Source organism: Schistocerca serialis, chromosome 5 (genome assembly GCF_023864345.2).
Source record: "Schistocerca serialis cubense isolate TAMUIC-IGC-003099 chromosome 5, iqSchSeri2.2, whole genome shotgun sequence".
NCBI lineage: Eukaryota > Metazoa > Arthropoda > Insecta > Orthoptera > Acrididae > Schistocerca > Schistocerca serialis.
Window position 1 is genome coordinate 608,946,311 of NC_064642.1, and position 22,791 is coordinate 608,969,101.

The following is a 22,791-nucleotide window of genomic DNA, read 5'->3' on the forward strand; positions in this document are numbered from 1 at the left end:
TGCGCCTGAATAGCAGCCATCAGCTGTGTTTGTTGGTCAATGAGCGCTTGCAGAAGCTGTTCCATGTCTGCCCCGACACGAACACACAATTCCACAACGCAGGAAAAAAAATATCCGACCTCGTCGCCAAAAAGTGTTATAACCTTTAATACTAATAAATTGCGTGGATATACAACGTAGAGCAATAGCGAGTTACATGCTTCCAACTCCGAATCTGTCACTCCACTCCTGTGCCATGACCTGCGGCCGGCGCCGTTCATAGCCAGGTGGCGCTCCCGCGCTCGGCCAAGCTGTGGAGCGCCTCTATCACCGTGTTCGCATACTGACGTAGCAGCACTTTTAAATCTCGTGGCACTGTCACAACAAGTATATAACTTTATTTTAATTTTCCTAGTCAGCAGTTTGGACTCTAAGAGATTTTGTATTGCATAATAGGTTCGGTTAGCATTTTGCAGTCTCACTTTTATTTCTACCTGTCTCTGATTTTGTTCATCTATCACAGATCCCCCACTTCATGACTTCTTGTAGAAAATCATTCCAAGTCTGAAAGGGGTGAGCACATGCTGGTCACTGAGGCTCCAGGATGAGAGGAACCCAACTGTTGTGAGGACAATGGGAGATAAAGATCTTTGTCTCCCTTTTTCCGTACAATAGATGAGTCCCTCTCATCCTGGGTCTTTGTGGCCTGGCCTTCCTTTTTAACTTTTGCCAATCTATTCATCTCTCTCCCCTGACTATGGAACTAATAGTTCCAACAACTAGGATAGTGTCACGTACCTTTAGATGTGCCTACTGCTAGTACAAGTATTTCATCTCCTAAAGGTGAGTACTGACCAGTAATTTTGCCTTGTAATTTTATAGTTTTCTTGAGTGAATTTTGCTCTTGATGCAATTAAGCAAATATTGCACATTTCTTTGTTGCTTTCTGCCACATTCTTTTATATGTCAAGACTCCAATACTTACAGCTATTTTAAATTTTCACTATGGAGTTTCTTACCACATCCTCATCTTCCTTTGTGCTGTGCAACAGTTTGGTAAGCGGGAAAGGCCAAATGACATTGCAGTAACTTTTTCTTGTCTTTTAATTAACGTGTAAAAACACAATAGTCAATAAAGAAAACAATTACAAAACTGATATGTAGGCAACAATGACTATTTATGATTACGTTTAATACTGAAAATCAGATTAAAACACCAGTTCTTACACTCTACCATAAGCAAAGATGTTTCATTTTGCAAGGAATGTAAGTTATCTGCATAACTTTGTATATTTTTGGTACATAAATGCAATGTAATTAATTAAACGAATTCTTTTGGAAATTACATTCATAAAAGTAAGTGTCTGACAATTAATGCAAAAAATCTAAGGTAATCAAGACACATTTCAACTGTAGATATTTAATTGACAATTTAAACTTCATTCAAATACCTCTATTCCCCAATGGTGTAACTGACTTGTAGGCTTTTCATAACACCAAGGGAACAGCCACTAAGTGGAAGCATTTTTGCTCATTCAGTACGACTCTTGATGGAAAACTGGTTTTAATTCACCTTCCCCAACTCAATTTTCTTCTGAATAGCTTTATATGAGTGATACAACAGAGAATCAATAAGACCAGCCACTGTGAATACACCACCTATGATGGCACATACATTAGTTGCAAAATGTCCAAATGACCTGAAAAACAAGATTTCTTAGTTTTATCTGACTTGATACTTTTAGTTTTTTTACTAAATGATATAAAACTTTACCTTTCTCTTTCAGTGTACTTCACCATCATAGGAGCCAACTCGTAGTTGAAAAAAATTCCAGGCATCCCTGATTCACCACTGATTGTAGATATAACCTATAATTTTAAATTTTTATGAGTATTTGCGTCAGTAAATTTGAACCTACAGTAACACAAGTTGGTGAAAGATTAATACACTTACTTTCTGGTGCCTGGTTACAGAAAACTGGTTTGTAAGTAAGATTGTGTTATCTTTGCTCACATATGTTGTAGGAACAATCTTGACATAGTACTGAAACATTGTAGAACCTGAAATGAGAAATGTGTGTGTGTCAAGTACAACGTTAAAAAAAAAATCCAATTTTGTTCAATACATAACACATACAACTGATACAAAAAGCACAAATATTATAGAAAATTAAATTAGTTAACATCAAAGGTAAGTCACAGACTTCTTGGTGAGTGACTCAAACACTAAAAGAATCAAATAAAGGTTTCTCAGGTTTCCAGCAGCGTCATGTGATATAAAATCCACGAGCTTTTGGCCGAGTACTCCTTGCCCATTGTAAAGTGGTGACTGTCTTCTGGCTGCTGCTGCCGTCCTTATATAGCTGAGCTGCCTTCTCTGACATCACTGGTACCCACTCTGGCACCATATATGGTAATGTTTGCTTGGTGCGGCATCTGCGCCTGCTTCAACCTTCCGATGGCCAGGTCCCATGCTGCGCTTAGCTGCAGGTCGCCGTATTTATTGAGTGTGTTGACACAAATTTTTATTTTGATTGCTTCTTTTGTTATGCTATCCCAAAAACTGTTTGTCCGTGTGATAATAGAGATCTTGTCAAATGCAATATGATGACCGTTTTCTAATGCATGCTCTGCTACCGTTCATTCCTCTGGGTACCGTACATGGAAACATCTCTCCTGTTCTACACAGCGCTGTTCAATCATACACACAGTCTGTCCGATATAGAACCGTCCACACCCACATGGTATTTTATATACTCTTGGCATTCTGAGGCCTGGATTTTAAACCACTTGACGCACTGGAAGCCCGAGAAACCTTTATTAGTACATATCGCTGTGAAACTATGCACTCCTATAACACTAAAAGAATCAGTTTACTTCAGCAAATATTATTCTACCTACTCATCCATTCCATATGTCAGAAGCTGGTACACAGGTCAAAAGTATCAAATATTACAATGGCAACAATAGCTCACAAATAACTGTAGCCCTGTCAGCTGATTTTTGTGTCACAAAACATGAGTTTATGCTTTATAATTAATTCAGATGCATCAATGGTTTCAGAGCTGGTAAAAACGGCACAAAAAATTATCTTGTGTCACATGCTTTGGGGTGGGGGGGGGGGGGGGAGGGGGGGGCTGTAACAAGTCCAGATAATGGTGACACCAACTGTGTGTTACCTGTGAAGTGAATCAGCATCTGAATAGTTTCATATGTTAAAGTTGTAGTGGGAGGAGTGTTTCACTGTATTACTGTTTGTTGTTGGCTTAACATTAGTGCACAGGTGGCATGAATTCGATAGTAATTATTGCTTGAAGTGAAATGATGAATTCTGTCTTATTATGCATGTGAAATATGTAAACTTCATTGAGATACTGACGGTGTTCTCTTAAAAGGAATAATCATGGACTGATGCATTTCAAAATGAACATTCACTCGAGATAGGCATATCAGGCTGAAAGCATGGTTGTGAATAAATACATTTAATAACAGTCCCGGAGGAGACTACTGTCCTTCCTAAAATGTTGAAGGACTGCAAGTAAACAGAAAATAATGAATTGATTGATCTTTTTAGGCTGATCCACACTGACTTATAGTGTATTGCAGAAATTAACGCCCCCCTCCCCCTCTCCCTTTCCTCATGATAAGTGTGGCGTGCTGTTGCTCCAATGGGTCAACAAGGTTTTAGTATGTTACATTTGTGTCCTGTGAACAGAACGCAAAAGTTTCCATGATTAACAAAAGTAAGAAAACTGTAATAGCGTCTTCTTCCATGACAGAAATTGTCCACCAACGGCACCATGATGATCAGTGTACAACCACGAAGGGGAAGTCACGCTATGTTCATAAGATTCTTACAGTAAATATTATAGTTTCTGATGTACAGAGTGAAGTCTTCTGGAAAAAATATTTCTTGCATTTGATAAGAACAACAGAATCAAATGAAACAAGATCACAACGAGATTACAATACTACACATTGAAGTTCTACTGTAACGGTGCTGTTTTTGAGCCTCTTCTCTAGGTTTCTAAGCAGGAATAAAAAGGGAAAGGGCTGCCAAAATAGCTTTACTGTGATTGCTCCTCTGTGAGCAGTGTAAGTCTAAATCAGCAAGCTCACTCTTAGATGACATGGCTTGGGGGCAGTTGAAATTGCAAAACCAAACACTTTGGCTTCAGTTCTTTTTTATTTCACCAGAGGGACTCTGGCTCATGTTACAGATGGGGGGGGGGGGGGGGGGGCATTCGAGGAGAATCTGTGTCCCCTAGTCTGTGACATCACACTGGTGGTATTTTCAGCTACTGGCTAATGACCAGTTGATCATCAGCCTTCTTCTAGGGTGTCTTTTAGCTTGAGTGTACTTCTCTGGTTATGCCAATGAAGGGGTATGCCAATAATGGGATTTATATAAGCTGCAACCCATGTTATGGGTTTTGGATACAGCCACAGAGCAAAGGAGTGGAGTTTTCTTCTTACAATTAGCATCTCAGTATGATATATGGTCAAGGGTGTAATATTCCTAAATTATCTTTTTCTTCTCCTTCTTGAACTCAAGGAAGCCTGGAGATAGAGAATAATGCCAGCTCATGCCCTTCATTACCAGTAACAGACAGGATGACATTTACGATATACTTCTTCACGCATTGTGCTCCCACAGACCTCATAGATGGGTTGATGGGTGCCATGGGAAGCCAAATGCCTAAGTCTCAAACATTTAAAGTATCTTGTAGTAAATGGATGCCCAACTTTACATTGCTCCTAAATATAACTCTGACCTTCTCAGGAAAGTTATTTTCTTTGAAAATGAGAATGAAAGCACAGTATCCTCATGGTTTCTGATGAATCCAGCAAGAGAGAAATATTCTGGCACTCTAATTTATTGAATTCACTTCATAATCGGGTTTTAGTATGAGGTCTGTGTGAAAAGCAAGACCTTGGATCATGGCAAACCACTGTCTTGGAGTTCCGAAGCCAGCAAGCAACCACACTTGTGATGCACCTGACAATTGTCTTGCTGAGCAGTGTTCAATATCTTCACCAACAGAGACCTCTTTCTCAATATTTCCATAGATAAACTTAGTTGACCTTGTCTTCAATAATGAAGGATGATTTCAGCCATCATAAAATACTATCATTCATGGAACATACCAGATACTAGGCAAACCACTTCGCTCAACTGCTCTTCAGCTGATAACCTTCCTATAGCATTGTATTAAACACACAATCACACCCGAATACAATTTATGTTTTAACATAGCTGTTGTCTGGCAAAAGTTTGACTTGTATATCACTTGCCAATATACTATTCAGTTTGATCAGTTCTTCCCATGGACAACATGTACTGATAGGTGTTGTTACTTGTGTTGGTAAGTACTGTAACTGGGATTTGACAAAAGATTGGGAACAATTCATGAAACCAAATGAGGCTGGATGACCAGTCTGGGCTCTCAAAGGCAGAACACTGAATAAGCACAGAACACAACAACAATGAAAACAGACATTGGAGACAGCAGTATAAACAAACAAGCCCACAGAGTAATGCAAGACAGAAACCAAAAAATGGAAGAAACAAGGAACAATAGTGTGTCAAAGCTAGCAACATAACTGTGAGGTGATACACCACTGAAAGCAGGGCCACAGTGCAGCAGAATTTACAGAACTGCTCTGAGCACTAATTGGTCAGTGTAAGAGGCATGGTGCTGCAGCAGGGTGAGACCAGCACTGTGGCTCAGTAATGTGCACACTCGCAGATGTTGCATCTCTGTCTGGAAGCTGCAGTCAAGATCCACACTTTCCAGCGGACTTTCAAAGTCACCAGGTTGGATACCAGATCCCCCCACCCTGAAATGGCCATGTATGGCTAGAAGTATCCACGCTGGTGTTTCAGGATATGAACTGGTATTATGATTTATGTACCAATGTGGAAGCCTGCTAACAGGTATGAGGACCCAGGAGTCTCTGGCATGTTTCTGGGATGCAGTGACATGGTTGTGGAGAGTGCGTGGAGACTTCCGCCTCCATGTCCATATCCACAGAAATTGCTGCTGGTGTTCTGGAGTGCAAATTATATCTGTGTAGTTGCGAAAGTGGCACACATGTTTCGAGGACAGGGTGGTCTACCAGCAGCTGTGCAGTCAGTAGGTGACTCCAAACTGCTCAAAGGGGCCACTGTTGTAAGGTGTCACCTATGAGTGGTAAACATCGTAGCCTGTGTCCATGTGTCTTTCATCCCATATGAGCATGTTTGCACCACTATGCCCAGGGACCAGTGCTCTGCATGCTGTGTCCAGGATTCTCAGAGCTGTAGGGCCAGGAAATGCAGGACAGTTCATGGTCGTCTTCCAAGGAAGAGCTTCACCACACTACGGTCATGGACGGGTGTGCTCCGGTACGTCCTCGAGAACATCGCGAGCACTGCTGTGGTGGTGGTAGTTTCCACTGCTTTTAACATCTGCTGCCTAAATGTCTGTACCATATGCTCTGCCCCACCACTGGGGGGATGTGTGGGATGGCAGGTCAAAAAGGCGTTGTATGCCATTTGAGGTCCAGAGTTGTTCAAAAGTTGTCACCTCGAACTGGAGCCCATTGGCTGACATGATGGTTCAGGAAATGTACGGTCGCAAGAATACTGGGGTTCGGACGGCCACGTGCACTCCCGAGAGCAAAGACCATCGTGGTCGGTGTATGGCTGTGGTGCATCATACTGCACCCGCAGCAGCAGTTTGAGCAGCAGTTGGCACCACAGTGACACAAAGAGCTGTTACAAATTGGTTACTTCAAGGACAGCTTCGACCCACATGCCCTGTAGCGCGCATTCTACGGACCCAAAACCACCGCAGTTGCGACTTCAGTGGTATCAAGCGAGAGCTCACTGGAGGGCAGGGAGGAAGTCTGTTGTGTTTGATGAAAACTGGTTCTGTAACGTTGCCGGTGATGGCTGTTTGTTGATAGGAGATGGCCAGTTGAGGACCAGAAATCAACTTGTCAATGTGCTAGGCATACTGGATCTACCCTGGAGTTATTGTGTGGGATGCGATTTCGTGTAACAGTAGGCGCACTCTCGTGATTATCACACGCACCCTGATTGCAAATTTGTACATCGGTCTGGTGGTTCGACCTGTTGTGCTGCTATTCACGAACAGCATTCCAGGGTGTGTTTTCCTCCAGGACAGTGCTCGCCCACATACTGCTGTTGTAACCCAACATGCTCTACAGATTGTTGACAGGTTGCCTTAGCTTGCTCACTCACCAGATCTGTCTCCGATCGAACGCACACGAGACATCCTTGGGAGACAACACCACAAGAGCATTCAGAAGAGCATGTTAGTTGAGGCATCTGTTGTAGTGGACACCATACTGACCACATACATGTAGCTGGAGCAAGCATCCACAACTAGTAACCATAGAGAACCTGAAAACTGGCCAACAGAATGCAAATACATGTGGTTCCAAGGGCGACAGGAGGTGGGCCTAGGGGCGAAGTATTGTGGTGTAGTAGCCTGATGAGGGGTATGAATGGAACAGCTGTGCACCATGGCTTTGTGTCCTTGTTTAACTTGGCCAGTAAGAATGTCACTGCACTAGGCCTTTCAGCCATGACATTCCCCGGTGCCTGTGATGGAGTAGTTGTAAAATTTAAGGGTGCAGGGCAGTCAGGACAAGAACACAGTGAATATCTGCCTCACAGTCATTCAGGAGGACATCACAGATGAAATGGCTCTGAGCACTATGGGACTTAACATCTATGGTCATCAGTCCCCTAGAACTTAGAACTACTTAAACCTAACTAACCTAAGGACAGCACACAACACCCAGCCATCACGAGCTAGAGAAAATCCCTGACCCCGCCGGGAATTGAACCCGGGAACCCGGGCGTGGGAAGCGAGAACGCTACCGCACGACCACGAGATGTGGGCACATCACAGATGACTGACAGATGATGGGAGAGATGAGCTAAGCTTCAGAGCTCCAGAATAGTGTTCTCATGAAACTAAGTGGGCCACCCACAAAGTGTTTAGTGCATCACTCATTGTAGGACTGGGTCAAAGCCCATGTCAACAGCAATTCATGCAGGCATAATGGGGAACCCATCCGAGGTTTGTCACCATTCCGTATTTATCTGGACACACGACATTTCCTGCTGCTCAAAGGCCATGTCTGGTCCCACAGAGCTTCCACATTGGCGTGTTGCACTGTGGGCTTGTAGTTAATGGAATAATTGTAGGAGATGAGGAAAAGTGTCCAAATCAGAAGCCACTGTACTGTCCAATCTGGTAGTCAGATGCATGGCTCAAAGAGCGTCAACAGTGGCTTACGGTCCATAATTAAATTAGTCCCAATAAGGTAAACATGGAACTTTTTGTTCCATCATCTTTCGGACGTGCACTTGGGACAGCGACAATTCTTCTTGCGATATTTCGGCTAGAAACATTCCAGCCATCTTCAAGGCGAGTCGGAGACTGAGTTCATAGCGTTTGCGCATGCCTATTTATACGGAGAGTCACGTGATACAAAGCTGCTGAGGATTGAAAGCGCATGCGTCAAAGATATCAAAGTCGCCACTACTGCACTAGTCATAGATAAGATGTATATAACAAAGATAAACATATAAGTGCAGAGTGCAAACAAAATAGTGCTGCTGCGAATCTACCGTGCTTGTAAATAAATAATTAATCTTTAAAAGTGGTTACATCTGTTGGAAGTGAAGATTCAGAAATTCTTTCCGAATGAAGGTGTGAAATAAGCGGTTTCCAAGCATTGTCAAGATGAAATCCTTCGTCGCTTTAGCAGGTTGTCGGCTAGTTGTATTTCTATAGCTTCCTTAACAACTGAGTCCCAGAAAGATGAAGCAGTAGTTAAAATTTTAACATCTTTACAATGCATGGCATGGCCAGTAGAAGTGCAATGTTCGGCAACTGCTGATTTGTTGGACTGAAGAAGACGTGTGTATAGCTGGTGTTTGACGCATCGTTCCTGTACACTGTGCGTGGTTTGCCCTATGTAACGTTTGCCACACTCACAAGGGATTTCATAAACTCCTGCCTTTCGCAAAAGGAGATCATCCTTAAAGGATCCCAACAAGGCTGCAGTGTTAGCTGGTGGGCGGAATATCACATCCACTTTATGTTTCTTCAAGATTCTAGCGATTTTAGAAGAAACATTACCCACGTATGGGAGATAGGCTGTAGATTTCACTTCCTTTTCCACTTCCTCATCCTTTTCCTGTGATTTTTCCGCAGTTTTTATTTGCAGGGCTTTCTTAATCTGCTGTTGCGAATAGCCATTTCTCCTAAAAACTGCCTCCAGGTGTACAAGCTCATCCTGCAGGCTGTCAACATCAGACACTACATGAGCCCTGTGGATCAAAGTTTTCAGAACACTCATAATTTGCGATGGATGGTGGCAGCTAGATGCCTGCAAATACAGGTCTGTGTGTGTGGGCTTACGATATACGCAATGACCTAGGGATCCATCTTCTTTCCGGCGAACCAGCACATCCAGAAATGGTAAACAGCCATTCTTCTCTCGCTCCATAGTGAACTTGATGTTTCCATGAATGGAATTGAGATGTTCCAAAAACTCTTGCAGTTTATACTCTCCGTGGGGCCACACTATGAAAGTGTCATCCACGTATCTCCAGAAGACCGTCGGTTTTAATACTGCTGAGTTGAGGGCTTTCTCTTCAAAATCCTCCATAAACAAATTAGCCACCAGGGAAGAGAGAGGGCTCCCCATAGCGACACTGTCAATTTGTTTGTAATATTGTTCATCAAATAAAAAATAAGTGGAGGTTAATGCATGCTTAAACAAAGCTGTTATATCATCCTCAAACTTGCTGCTAATGAGATACAGGGAGTCAGCCAGAGGTACTTTGGTGAACAACGAGACAACATCAAAAGTAACTAATAAATCTGTGCTATTGAGCTTCAGACCTTTCAACCTACTGATAAAATCCGACGAGTTGCGGATATGATGTTCATATTTCCCCACAAACAGTCTCAACAGAGAGGCTAAATATTTTGCCAATGAGTACGTTGGTGCACCTATATTGCTAACTATTGGTCGAAAAGTCAGCATTTTTAAAATCTGCTCCAAATATGGATTAAGATTTTCAGTTTCTTCAGAACTGGACGTTCGTAGAACTTTGTGTACCTTGGGAAGGCCATATAATCTGGGGGGCACAGAGCTGTGTCCCTTCAGTTTGTTGGCAACTTCTTTAGGCAGAGAACTGGAGTTCAGAAGAGATGCAGTTTTCCTCTCAACCCGAGATGTGGGGTCCTTGTCAATCTTATGGTATGCAGACTCATCCAGTAAGTTGTGCATCTTCTCAATATAGACGCCTCTCGGAAGCAAAACTGTGGCATTACCCTTGTCTGCAGGAAGGACCAAAGACTGGGAATCATTCTGGAGATTACGGAGTGCAGCTCTCTCAGCTGAGGATAAGTTGCTTTTTTGTGGACGAGATCTTGTAAGAGTTCAGCACACTTCACGTCTTATTAAAGATGTTAACGGCAGGGGCTTTGGCGTGGGAGCAAGTTCAGACCCTTTACTACAACTGACATAGTCGCATTGTCCAAGTCCTTATTTGTAAAATTGAAAACAGAAGATTTAAAACACACATCTTGCTGCGACTGAGTAGTCAGATGGTCGAATTTCGCCACTTGTCTTGCAGTGGAATCTTGATGAGTCCAGTCCGATTTTGCCCATGTTATGCCATCAGTCCATTCCCAAGAAATAGGTGGGAGTTTAGCTGCTATCTTCAGATGTAAATGATACAACTCTGCTGAGATCAAATACAACTTCCTGCGAGTATATCTAATTCTCTCCTTAACCAATGCCAAACTCGCTTTACGAGTAATCTTATTAGCTGCTCACAGTCTTGATAAAAGTACCACTTTCACAAATTTAGGTATAATATCATGGCTCCGGCATCTTTGTAAAAAGCTCAAGGAACTCAATAGTCTTGCTCTTAAAGTTCGTACCTTGTCCAACCTCCGGACATTTAAAGCCATCTCCTCCACAAAGAGGACTGCGATGTGATTCTTGAAGTTTTCCCGGCGGACATAATGTTCCATCATCTTTTGAGCGTGCACTCGGGACAGCGACAATTCTTCTTGCGATATTTCGGCTAGAAACCTCCCAACCATCTTCAAGGCGAGTCGGAGACTGAGTTCATAGCGTTTGCGCGTGCCTATTTATACGGAGAGTCAGGTGATACAAAACTGCTGAGGATTGAAAGCGCATGCGTCAAAGATATCAAAGACGCCATTACTACGCTAGTCATAGATAAGATGTATATAACAAAGATAAACATATAAGCGCAGAGTGCAAACAAAATAGTGAAAACTTTGGTCCACAGGGCTCATGTAGTGTCTGATGTTGACAGCCTGCAGGATGAGCTTGTACACCTGGAGGCAGTTTTTAGGAGAAATGGCTATTCGCAACAGCAGATTAAGAAAGCCCTGCAAATAAAAACTGCAGAAAAATCACAGGAAAAGGATGAGGAAGTGGAAAGGGAAGTGAAATCTACAGCCTATCTCCCATACGTGGGTAATGTTTCTTCTAAAATCGCTAGAATCTTGAAGAAACATAAAGTGGATGTGATATTCCGCCCACCGGCTAACACTGCAGCCTTGTTGGGATCTGTTAAGGATGATCTCCTTTTGCGAAAGGCAGGAGTTTATGAAATCCCTTGTGAGTGTGGCAAACGTTACATAGGGCAAACCACGCACAGTGTACAGGAACGATGCGTCAAACACCAGCTATACACACGTCTTCTTCAGTCCAACAAATCAGCAGTTGCCGAACATTGCACTTCTACTGGCCATGCCATGCATTGTAAAGATGTTAAGATTTTAACTACTGCTTCATCTTTCTGGGACTCAATTGTTAAGGAAGCTATAGAAATACAACTAGCCAACAACCTGCTAAACCGTGACGAAGGATTTCATCTTGACAATGCTTGGAAACCGCTTATTTCACACCTTCGTTCGGAAAGAATTTCTGCATCTTCACTTCCAACAGATGTTACCACTTTTAAAGATTAATTATTTATTTACAAGCACCGTGGATTCGCAGCAGCACTATTTTGTTTGCACTCTGCGCTTATATGTTTATCTTTGTTATATACATCTTATCTATGACTAGTGCAGTAGTGGCGACTTTGATATCTTTGACGCATGCGCTTTCAATCCTCAGCAGCTTTGTATCACATGACTCTCCGTATAAATAGGCACGCGCAAACGCTATGAACTCAGTCTCCGACTCGCCTTGAAGATGGCTGGGAGGTTTCTAGCCGAAATATTGCAAGAAGAATTGTCGCTGTCCCGAGTGTACGCCCGAAAGATGATGGAACATTATGTCCGCCGGGAAAACTTCAAGAATCACATGGAACTTTTTAACTGCAAGACAATCACTAAAGCTTCCTTTTAGCAAAATATTCTTTTTAGACAGTGTCAATATCTTTGTTGCATGGGCAAACTGATTGCTCAACAATGCCATATGGAGAGGCATCCGTGGCCAGAACTGGTGAATGCGATGGTGAAGAGGGTGTGTGTTGAGGTGGCATGTACTTCAACCACGTGAAAGCACACTCACAGGCAGCTGTTCACCTGTATTGAAAGCCTTTGTTCTGCAGCTGATTTAGTTAATGCAGGATGTGGGCCACTTGTGGGGAGTAAGTGCCTGCGGTACCCCATTTGCTCCTGAAGAAAATTAGCATTTGTCTAAGGATCACTTTAGCCCCACATCAAAAATATAGTAAATACAGTGCAAAAGTTTCACAGGCAGTCCTCAAGCATAGTGTATGTGACAATTAAGTCACCAAAATAATTAGTACAAGTGGATGTAGACATGGTTACCTGTTCCGGAGTGGAAAAGATCCCAAAAGGCAAGTGCTTGCATTTATATAAACCAAAGGTAGTGTTGATGACCGCAATGTCTTGCGACTCCTGCAAACTCTGCAAATATGTGGCAGCAAGATCTATCTTAGAAAAATATTCTCCTCTGGGAGGTGGTCTTCCGGGCTTGGTATCAGATAGGTCTCTACTTGTGCCTTGGAATGACGGTCTCCACAGAGCCAGAGAGAACCACTGGATTTCTTTACCACTACAAGTGCCTGATTTAACTGGTTCAGTCACCCCAAGCAATCAAGTTCCTTCTTGAGAGCTGTCCATGAGGAGACTGGAATGGATTGTGCTAAGCAGAAATGGGGCACTATATCTGAATGCACTAAGATATAAGTCTGAAAATTTGTGACGCACCCCAGGCCAGGTCCAAAAATAGATGCAAAAGTGGCACAAAGGTCATCGAGTTCCCGGAAGGGAAGGGCATCAGACATGACCAGAACCTTGTTACTGATGTAGAATCGAAACAAGAAGCAATCTGGCCTGAAAAAGTTTCTGGCTTAATGACTATCGACAACAAACAGTGTTGTCAGCCACGTGACTTTCTTGGGCATGTGGAGATTTAAAACGACCACCATAAGGAATTGAACTGTCAACACATGCTACCAATGAAGGTGGGGCCAAGTGGAACTACTGCCTGAAGTTAATGCAGTTGACACATGTGACAAGCTTGGCCCAAATGTCCTGACAGCTTATGGCAGATTGTTTGGAAATGTCCAACCTTTCCACAATGGATGCAGTGCATGCAGAAGTTTGTACAATCCAAACGTGTGCGCTGTGCAACATGGGCAAGCCGGAAGACCCCACTGCTGGCAGGGTATAGCTGGTCGTTCACAGGCCATCAACACATATGAATTTGATGAATCATGAAGACACCATCTAGGAAATGGGTTATGAGGATATCATGGTCCTGGAGTGTGATGCAGCATCTGGTCCACTGCTACTAGTGGTCAAGCCATGAGGCACCATTTGCTGCCTGTATGATTTCAAAAGTGCGCAACTGTCAAAATATTGTATAATGAAGGTTTGTTTAGCTTAAGGGTTGAAGTGCTTACTTCCAGGTTGGGAGCCAAATGGACCACTATGTCTCAAATTAAAGAGTCTGGATAGAATATTTTGCAAGTGAGTTCGTACAAGCAAAATATCAATAGTGAGTTGTAAATCAGTGACCTTGGAGTAATACGACTGATATAATTGCTTGTGGCATTGAAGAAATTTGAGCCACAATGCAACAACACGCAATCACTGTGCATAATAACTTGAAAGTTATGGGCATATCTCCTCGAATATGGAGGCGATAGGATTTGAGAGAAGAGCCAACTTCACCGGGGAAGCCCAAGAGAGGAAGAGCAACCGTCGGAAAGCGACATCTGTGATATCAAAGGTGGTGAAGTGATACTTCAGCCACTGTATATACATGTCACAGTCCTCTCTGGCAGAATTAACAGGTGGTAATGCAAGTGGGCGGCTCTCCACTTGGGAACTAACTACTGGCTGCATTGCGTGGGTACACTAAAACTGCCGTTTATCCATCAATAGCTGAATTTCTTGATAGAGCAATTCATTTTGTTGCTGCTGATGCTGCTATTGTTGAAACTGCTGTTGGAACTATCGCTGCAATTGGTGGTGCAAGAGCATTTGTTGCTGTTGTTGTTCCAAGAGCTTTGAGAACTCTGCATCCTTTGTATGCTGCTAACCTTTTACAGCATTTCCAACTATTGTGACTGGTATTTGACAAAAGATCAGAAAAATCTCAAGAAACTTGCAAGGCTGCCAACAGCCCTGGGGTTGTCAATAGTCGAATTATAAGTACAGGTAGAAGACATCAATCAGGAAAACAGAAGAGATAGCAGTACAAATAAACAAGTGCAAGGAGTAATCCAAGAGAAAAATCAAGACATGGTGAAATGGCAGCCCAGAAACATCAGTGCATTTTGACTAGAGATATGATTGTGAGGCAAATACACCAATGACAGCAGGGCCATGGCACAGTGAAACTTATAGCATTGCCACAAGCACTAATTGGTCAGTGAGAGAGGCATAGCACTGCAGCCGAGCGAGACCAGCACTATGGCATGGGGATGCACATGCTCATAGATATAGAAGCTCTGCCTAGCAGTGATGGTTGAGATCCACGCTTATGGCAGGTAGTCAAAGTTGCCAGGCTGGGATATGAGAGTAATCATTGCCTTTAGCTCAAACGCCTGAAATTAAGCAGTCGCATACTTGACTTCCTGTACCAGCAGGAGTCTACAACCTAAAATGTATGTAACATCTACTTTCTCTCCTATGCCACTTGATAGTGTGTCCACCATGCTGAATTTTCAGTGCTCATGTTGGCTGTCTCAAATTAAAAATGCTCTTACCCACTTTTATGGGCTCATTTTGGATAGTACGAGATTCTAATTGTTCTCCGCATTTCTCTCTTGCAACAAGCAGGAATTACCCTACATGTACTCTCCAAGACCATCGAGGAGTACTTATAATACTTTGAGCACTCATTGAGCACTCACAGTGAGGTGGTTGAATTTTAATTCTATGGTGGAACTGCAACAAATAAACAAATTATTTTAAAAAAAGCAACTGAATGCTTACTGCCAATTAGTGTGGTATACACATAACAGCAAAAAATAGCTGGAGCTAACTTCTGAGTTGTTCTTAACTGGAACCAGTTACGTTATAGGGTATAAGTGTTGTAAATGTGCATGCCATTGAAACAGTTACACCACTTTGATGCTCCGCACAATGGATGCTTCCTCTGTAAAACCTGCAGTGCTTGATTCTTAGGATTGTAGATCAACAAGAGACAATTACAGATCAGCAAATGGCGATCTCATGGGGCGAGTGATTTTAACAACATAGTGATTTAATGAACTTCATTTTGGCTCTGCCTATACATTTTCATATGGGAGAGGTCAGGGCCAGGAGGAGGCCACGTGAAAAGAGTAAACTTTTTCTATTTTGCAAAGCTTTCCAGCACCGTCACTAATGTTTGTACTGGAGACTGGTCTTGTCATGAAAGATTGCTCTCACATGATACAGCTGTCACCTTGATGGATCCAGATTTCTCATAATAAATGTACGCACAGTATTGTGCAACACCAAGCCAACTATTTATCACATACAGCACTCCAATCCCCTGGAAGACATGCAGCCCCATCACACCAAAGACACTCAACCACTGTGAGATAACTTCTGGATGCTTTACGGATTGAAGTGGACACCTTGCAGCCTGTGTAATTGTGTGGGGCCATTATTTGTTGAGAAAAGTATCAATTTATCAGGGAATATTGTGGCTTTTTCCCAATTACAATAGACTTTATCATACGCAAATGCTAGTTTTCATCATGAGGCTCCTCTCTGAGGGTTGCAGGCCCCCAAAACCAGCACTGAACCTTAAACATCAATCTGGAAAAGGAATTAATATGTTTTAAAGCACTACATTGGAAAGAGATTATTGGTATGATGGGTTCACCAGTTCATTATCCTTGGGCAGTGTTTTAATATGCTGAAGTTCAGTGTCTGTCCATGAATTTGATTCTCCAATTTCTCCATGCAGGTACTCTTTTATCAAACTTTGCATACTGCTATAGGGGATATCAAACCATTCCCTGGTGCCTGATACTGAATAATTCCTTTCGTATGCAAAACCAATAATCAATCATAGATAAACTGTTGGTGATTTACAGACTGATTCAGGAGGAATGTCACATAATTTGTGAGGTGATTCTACATGTGAAAATAAACCGGAAAAGTTCCATCAACATGTGTCCGATTTTTGATTGTTACAAAACTGGAGCGCATTGAAGATGACACAAATCCATGAATTATTATGAAGACAAGTGTGGATATTACTAAAACAAAATGCTGTGTAGGCACTGTGGTGAACAGAATAATGGTGGGACAGATGACTGATCCATCCTACAAGAGGTGTTCAAAAAGTCCTCCGCCCATCTCAATGCACTTGTCAATGTGTTGCATTGCACATCGAACACCATCTCTGTGGGCTTTAATGCGAGCAATAGCATCAGCAATGCAAATGAAAATTTCTTCATGTGTATCCATCCACCTTCGTAGTATACACATTCCTGTTTACCCAGCCTCACAAGAGGAAGTCTAATGGGGTTAGGTCCGGCGATCTGGCAATCCAGTTACTGCCGAAAGCACATGGGGTTTGTCATTCAGGGGAAAGTCTCTGGTATTCTGTCACAGTTGCATGGTTACTGCCATTACAGAACCTGTACACAAACAACACACTTGTGTATTCTGCATGGGTGAACATATGTAGCATGTTGGTATTCTCTGACTCAATGGACTTGCTCAATTAAACAACTCTCAAGCACGACATGCACATGGCCTCACAACTGCTCACTGATCCAACCGATGACTGCACACTGTGTACATTTACAGTAGTTGCCTCAGTGCAAAATCACAGTGCTGTCATCTGTTGAAGAACCCCCATACCTCTTGTAGGATAGATCAGTCATCTGTCCCACCATTATTCTGCCCACCATAGTGACTACACAGCATTTTGGTAAGTAATATTCACACTTGTCTTCATGTTCATTCATGGATGTGTGTAGTCTTCAACACACTCCAGTTCCATAATGACTGAAATTGGACACATGTTCACAGAATCACCTCACAAATTATGTGGCATTCCTCTTGACTCACCCTGTATGTGATCCATGAACAATATGAGAGGGCTCAAAAGTCTCAAAGTGATGCAGACATCTGAGCTTGAATCATGTTCAACCACTATCTACCGTCAAAAGAATTATGTACTATCTACCACTGAAAGAATTATGTTTGACTGTCAGACAGTACAGCACAATACTGACGCCACCTGTAGAATAAAGTTTAAAATGAAACTCTATTCTACAAGAAACTCAACCCGGAATGACATACCAGTGACAAAGTTGAGCATTTTCATCGCTTCATTTTTGCAAGTGTGTATCACATTTCTGAAGACAAAAATACCACAGGCTATACACTGAGACGCTCTACACCAAACCCTCTCCCACCTGTTTTCCCCCAGTTTTACATTACACCAGAGTGTAGCCAAGAGTGAAGAACTAAAGGCAGTGTTATTAACTGTACCACAGATTGTAGTTCAAGTCCTCTCTAATAATTTATTTTAATTTTATACTTTGCTTCAAAGTTAGTAACTAGCAATAGGAGTATATTATAAATAAAATCCAATATGATTAAAATAAGGAATTTTCTCTATAAGTATCAACTTTTATTAAAACTGTTATTAAGTTCTATTAAGCAACTACAATAAGTTGTGACATGGCTCTAATAATCTGTCACATACCTCAAAATGCCACAGGAATCAGAGAAGTTGCTGCCTTCAAATTTCTACACTGCCAACAATTTTATTGTATGCGTATCAGGAGAGATCCTGTTTGTGGTTTCCAGCCAAAACAATGTCACTTCTACTGTGGGAAATTAACTACAAATAATTTTAACTTTTTCATAATATTACCTCTTCTGGATGTATCTACAATAAAGTGAAAAACTGACATATTTCATTTTACACATGTCAGTATTTTGCAGTATTTCAACTCAGTCTGTGGTTTCATCAGGCTATCTTTTATGCTGTTAAGGGCACATTACGATGAGTTCTAGAAACAATATCTTGTTGACTGACAAATTTACATTCTGTGTTATGAAGGCTAATTAAAATGTATTAATGAGGCTACCAATATTTCAGAGTTGCTTATCAGTGTGGATGAACCAAGTCATAAGTTGAATTAAATGAGGACTGAACAGTTCACTGATGCTCTTTGTGAGAAGTTCACATTTTTACTCTGCAAGTAGTTCTACTATTGATAGACAAGAACACATTAGAGGGATGACAAGTTAACTGAACTGACACTCAAATATATGCCGGGACTTCAGAAAGTAAGTTACACTTGTTATTTCAATCAAGGGCCATCGCACGACAAGAGCGGTGCATTATCAGAAGAGAGCACATGTTCCAGGTTTCCTGCAGACACACTTTTACTGTGATGCCTATAACAGGTTCATCACTGAGCGCAACTGAAAAGGCACAGTAACTGGAAACATACTTCAATGTTGAAATGCATGACACTGTTCCATTTTTACAGGCAAAATATCTAAACTGCACACAGATTCACCATGAAATTCTGGCAGAATATGGACCAAACACAAGGTCACATCCAGTCACAGTGAAATGAAGCTAACAATTTTACCAATACCACATAGCAGAGATTGATTCTGGTCAGGAAGTCCAAATCTTGCATCATGCAATTTCCATCTTTTCTGCATGCTGAACGAACATCTAAGGTGACAGAGATTTTCCAACAATGAGGAGATTCACAAAGCAGTTCTTGCTGGCCGTGGTGGCCGAGTGGTTCTAGGCACTTCAGTCCGGAACCGCGTGGCTGCTATGGTCGCAGGTTCGAATCCTGGCTCGGGCATGGATGTGTGTGATGTCCTTAGGTTAGTTAGGTTTAAGTAGTTCTAAGTTCTAGGGGACTGATGACCTCAGATGTTAAGTCCCATAGTGCTCAGAGTCATATGAACCATTTTGAAAGGCTTTGTGACCAAGGAGTAGATGTATATGTTGAAAAATAGTGTCATGTATGTGTGTCACTTTGAAGTGCAACACAGTATTCAGTAAAAGTAACTTGGCCTGCCATAACAACATGCTACTTACTGTTTCAAGTCCCCTTGTATGAAAAGGCACTGTACCACTGCCACAGAAAATACTCCTGAGAATGCCAGTGTAAGACATGTACTTTTAAAAATAAACTCCTTCTTCAGGCAGGCTGTTTTTAAAGATAAATATTATATAATTATATATGCAGATCTCAGTCTGATACAGTTGAATATTAATTGTTAAAAAAGAAAAGAGGTGTGCTTCGATTGCTTGAGCACATTTAAACACAGCAAGCCACATGCCAAACATGAATCATTTAGGTTAGAAATATCCAGAGATTCAAAATTACTGAAAGTTGTAGTTTTTGCTTAGACCAATATATGGAAATATACAGGAATGTTCACTAAAATCTAGGCAAATTTGAATTTCATACCACATTATTCTTATGCCAGAGGTCAATGTTGACACTCTGCACTGCTAAGTATATTGTTGTCGGGAAATACTTGGCTGCCAAACAGGCAAACGAAGATTCCAGTGTATTGACATCGAAGTGAAACTTTGAAAGACTACTTTGTGAGGACCTCTGAAGTCAAAAAGAGCTCAAGTCCTGACTCCTAAGAATTCAAGACCATCATTGTGATCATCGGCAAAAGTTATTGGTGAGCCAACAACACTAAGCAATTGCCAAGGAGAATCTTCAATCAAAATCCCACTCTTAACATGTGACAAATGCTCTCCAAGACCATTATGAAGCACATTAGGCACTGCAATTTGCATCTTTGTTCATTTAAAAATGATGCTGTGAGACAAATCGGTTCTTTTCTTGTGAGAAAAGTTTTACAGCAGACATGAAAGTCAACTGGATAAAATTACCAAGCCCCATACATGATCCAGGAAATATTCCCACTGATGTCTGAAAAAAATTTGTCACCAGTCTTTAAGTGTGAAGTTGGCTAGTCACCCATTGTGTGCCTCCCCAGATGGCAGATAGGGGAATACTCACCAGATATGGCAGGCATTGGGGAAATAAAATACCCAGGGTGGACCCAAACTAGCACAAAGTGAAGACAGATCTCAAAGCCATAAAGAAGGCAATGTGTCTAGGACAGATCATGTCTGAAATAAAATCAGCAGAGACAGAGGCTTAAATGTGGCAGTCCCGCCACTGTCCTTACCATGTGCAGCATTTGCAATGCAGCCAGGGGGACATTCAAATTGCCACAAATCCAAAGAAAATTCACGCTGGACTGGAGATGGTGTCAACAATTCTGAGGTGGAACAGGCCAACATGTCCAATCCTAGAGGATGATGATTATGGTGAGTCTTCATGTGCTAACTGTTGCATAGAGCAAGAGTCATATCATGCTCCCACAATTTTTAAAAGCAAAGAAGCTGTCACAAAAGAAGTTTATTTGAACAATATTTCAAGTATTATGAAGCTGTGGATGAAAACAGTGGTGTCTGATTCTCCATCTGTTTTCAGCAAGATAGTGCAACAACCACACGAGCCATTTAGTACAAAACTGAGTGTCAAACAATTTTAAAATGTTTTGGTCTAATGAATATTAGTCTCCAACAGCCCTGATTTAAATGATGGAATGCAGTTGAAATGGCCTCCAACAAATCACATCATCCCATTGAGGCATCATTAAGGATCACCATTGACGCAGCTTTCACTCAAAGGGCTTCAGAAACATTGTATCCTATGTGTGTGTGTGCGTATCCTATGTGTGTGTGCTTCACACTGAGATTATAGACTGTTATGCTTGCTAATGAGGGCATCTGAGTCACTTTGCTGTACAAAGGTCATCTGTGAACTCTATGGAGGTCTCCCACATACCATGTAAAAAGATTTTTGTAATATTTAGTATTTTGCAATGATTGACTGTTCCTTCAGTTCTTGGTACAATATTTGATACATTACAAATGAAAACACACAGAACAGTAGTGTAATATTCTACAATGTTTGTTATTTATTTCACAAACCAGTTTTAAGATGTTTTGCAATTCATTAGGTACAAAGATAAATATGTGGTGCAGAATTTTTTGTAGGATCACAGATTTTAAATTAGTAGCTCTGTTATCAAAGATGAAAATTGTTAATGTTACATTTAAGAAAAAATTAGAGGAATTATTTCAGTTACAATGCAATGTAAGATTATGTAACTAAGATAAAATATGTGACACATCAACTAATAAACTATATAATGAATTACAACAACTGTTCTTAGAAGAAAATAAGTTGAAAAAGAAAGTCTGCAGACATGTGCCATGGGAGTGGCTGAACCAAATGATCTTGTCTTTAACAGGCCCTAAATTACACACAGACAAGATATACTAGTGACACTACGCAGATAAGTGAAGCAGCTCTGTTTATACAAGGTAATATTTTGAATGGGACAAGAGAAATTATAGTAAATGATATAAAGGGAAAAATGGGGCATGTAAGTAAGAGGGGTAATTTACAACATGGTCTGGATGGGATTATGAGTAGTATCTGCATTTAGATGTGGTGAGTAAGGGAACTATGTCTGATCATTCTTCAGTATTAAGCTTGGTCAGATGGACATGTGTTTATTAATTTCCATTATTTCACAGAAGTTGTTCTTCCATCCTTTATGGATATGATGTAATACTTCATGTTGCACCTTGTAAGTATGGCCTTCTTTAAGCAGCTGCCTGCAAAAGTAGGACCTCCTTTTCTTATTTTCCAACTGCTTTGGTTCCCCCCCCTCCCCCCCCCCTGCCCACGGGATTACCCTGCCAGACTGACTTACATAGAATTTGTCACAGTTACAAGTGATTTTATATATTCCGCTCTTTTCCAAAGCTGAAATGTGTTTAGCATCACCCGAGATGCATCCCACAGTGTTGCGCACATAAAACGATGTTTTAAAGTTCCTAGACTTAAGCTTTCTGGCTACATTCAGTGAAACTTTTCTTAAATATGGAATTGTGCACCTTTTATTGCGTTCTTAAGGCAGTAGGTTGAGAACAAACAGGGTAACGAAGAGAGCACACCTGTTATTCCTGCGTTTTGTGAATTATGGAGTCCATCAAGATAGGAGGGTAGCCATTGTTTGGAGATCTTGTCTGACTGAATATAATTCAATTTGAAAGTTGGAGATGTATATTAGCACTGTATCACTTAGTGAAAGGCAGCATATTAAGTGTCACTGGGTGTTGAGATCTGGCAGGTAATACAATATCTGTGGTGGTAGGTTTCCTATAAATTACGTTAGGCACATTTGTGTAGCTAACCTTACAGTCATCTGTAAC

The 22,791-nt window shown here is 41.5% G+C and overlaps 1 protein-coding gene across 3 annotated transcripts in view; it reads right to left on the minus strand.

The window, feature by feature from the left end:
- Positions 1–1,065: 1,065 nt before the first annotated feature.
- Positions 1,066–22,791, minus strand: part of LOC126480837 (endoplasmic reticulum-Golgi intermediate compartment protein 3) — a 96,559-nt gene continuing 74,833 nt past the window's right edge. For all 3 annotated transcript variants that reach the window (XM_050104182.1, XM_050104181.1, XM_050104183.1), the window contains exons 9-11: positions 1,934–2,040; positions 1,754–1,848; positions 1,066–1,679 (exon numbers count right to left, since the gene is read on the minus strand). In XM_050104182.1, coding sequence (XP_049960139.1) covers positions 1,544–1,679; positions 1,754–1,848; positions 1,934–2,040 — 338 coding nt within the window. In that variant the 3' untranslated portion in view covers positions 1,066–1,543. The remainder of the gene's footprint in view (positions 1,680–1,753; positions 1,849–1,933; positions 2,041–22,791) is intronic.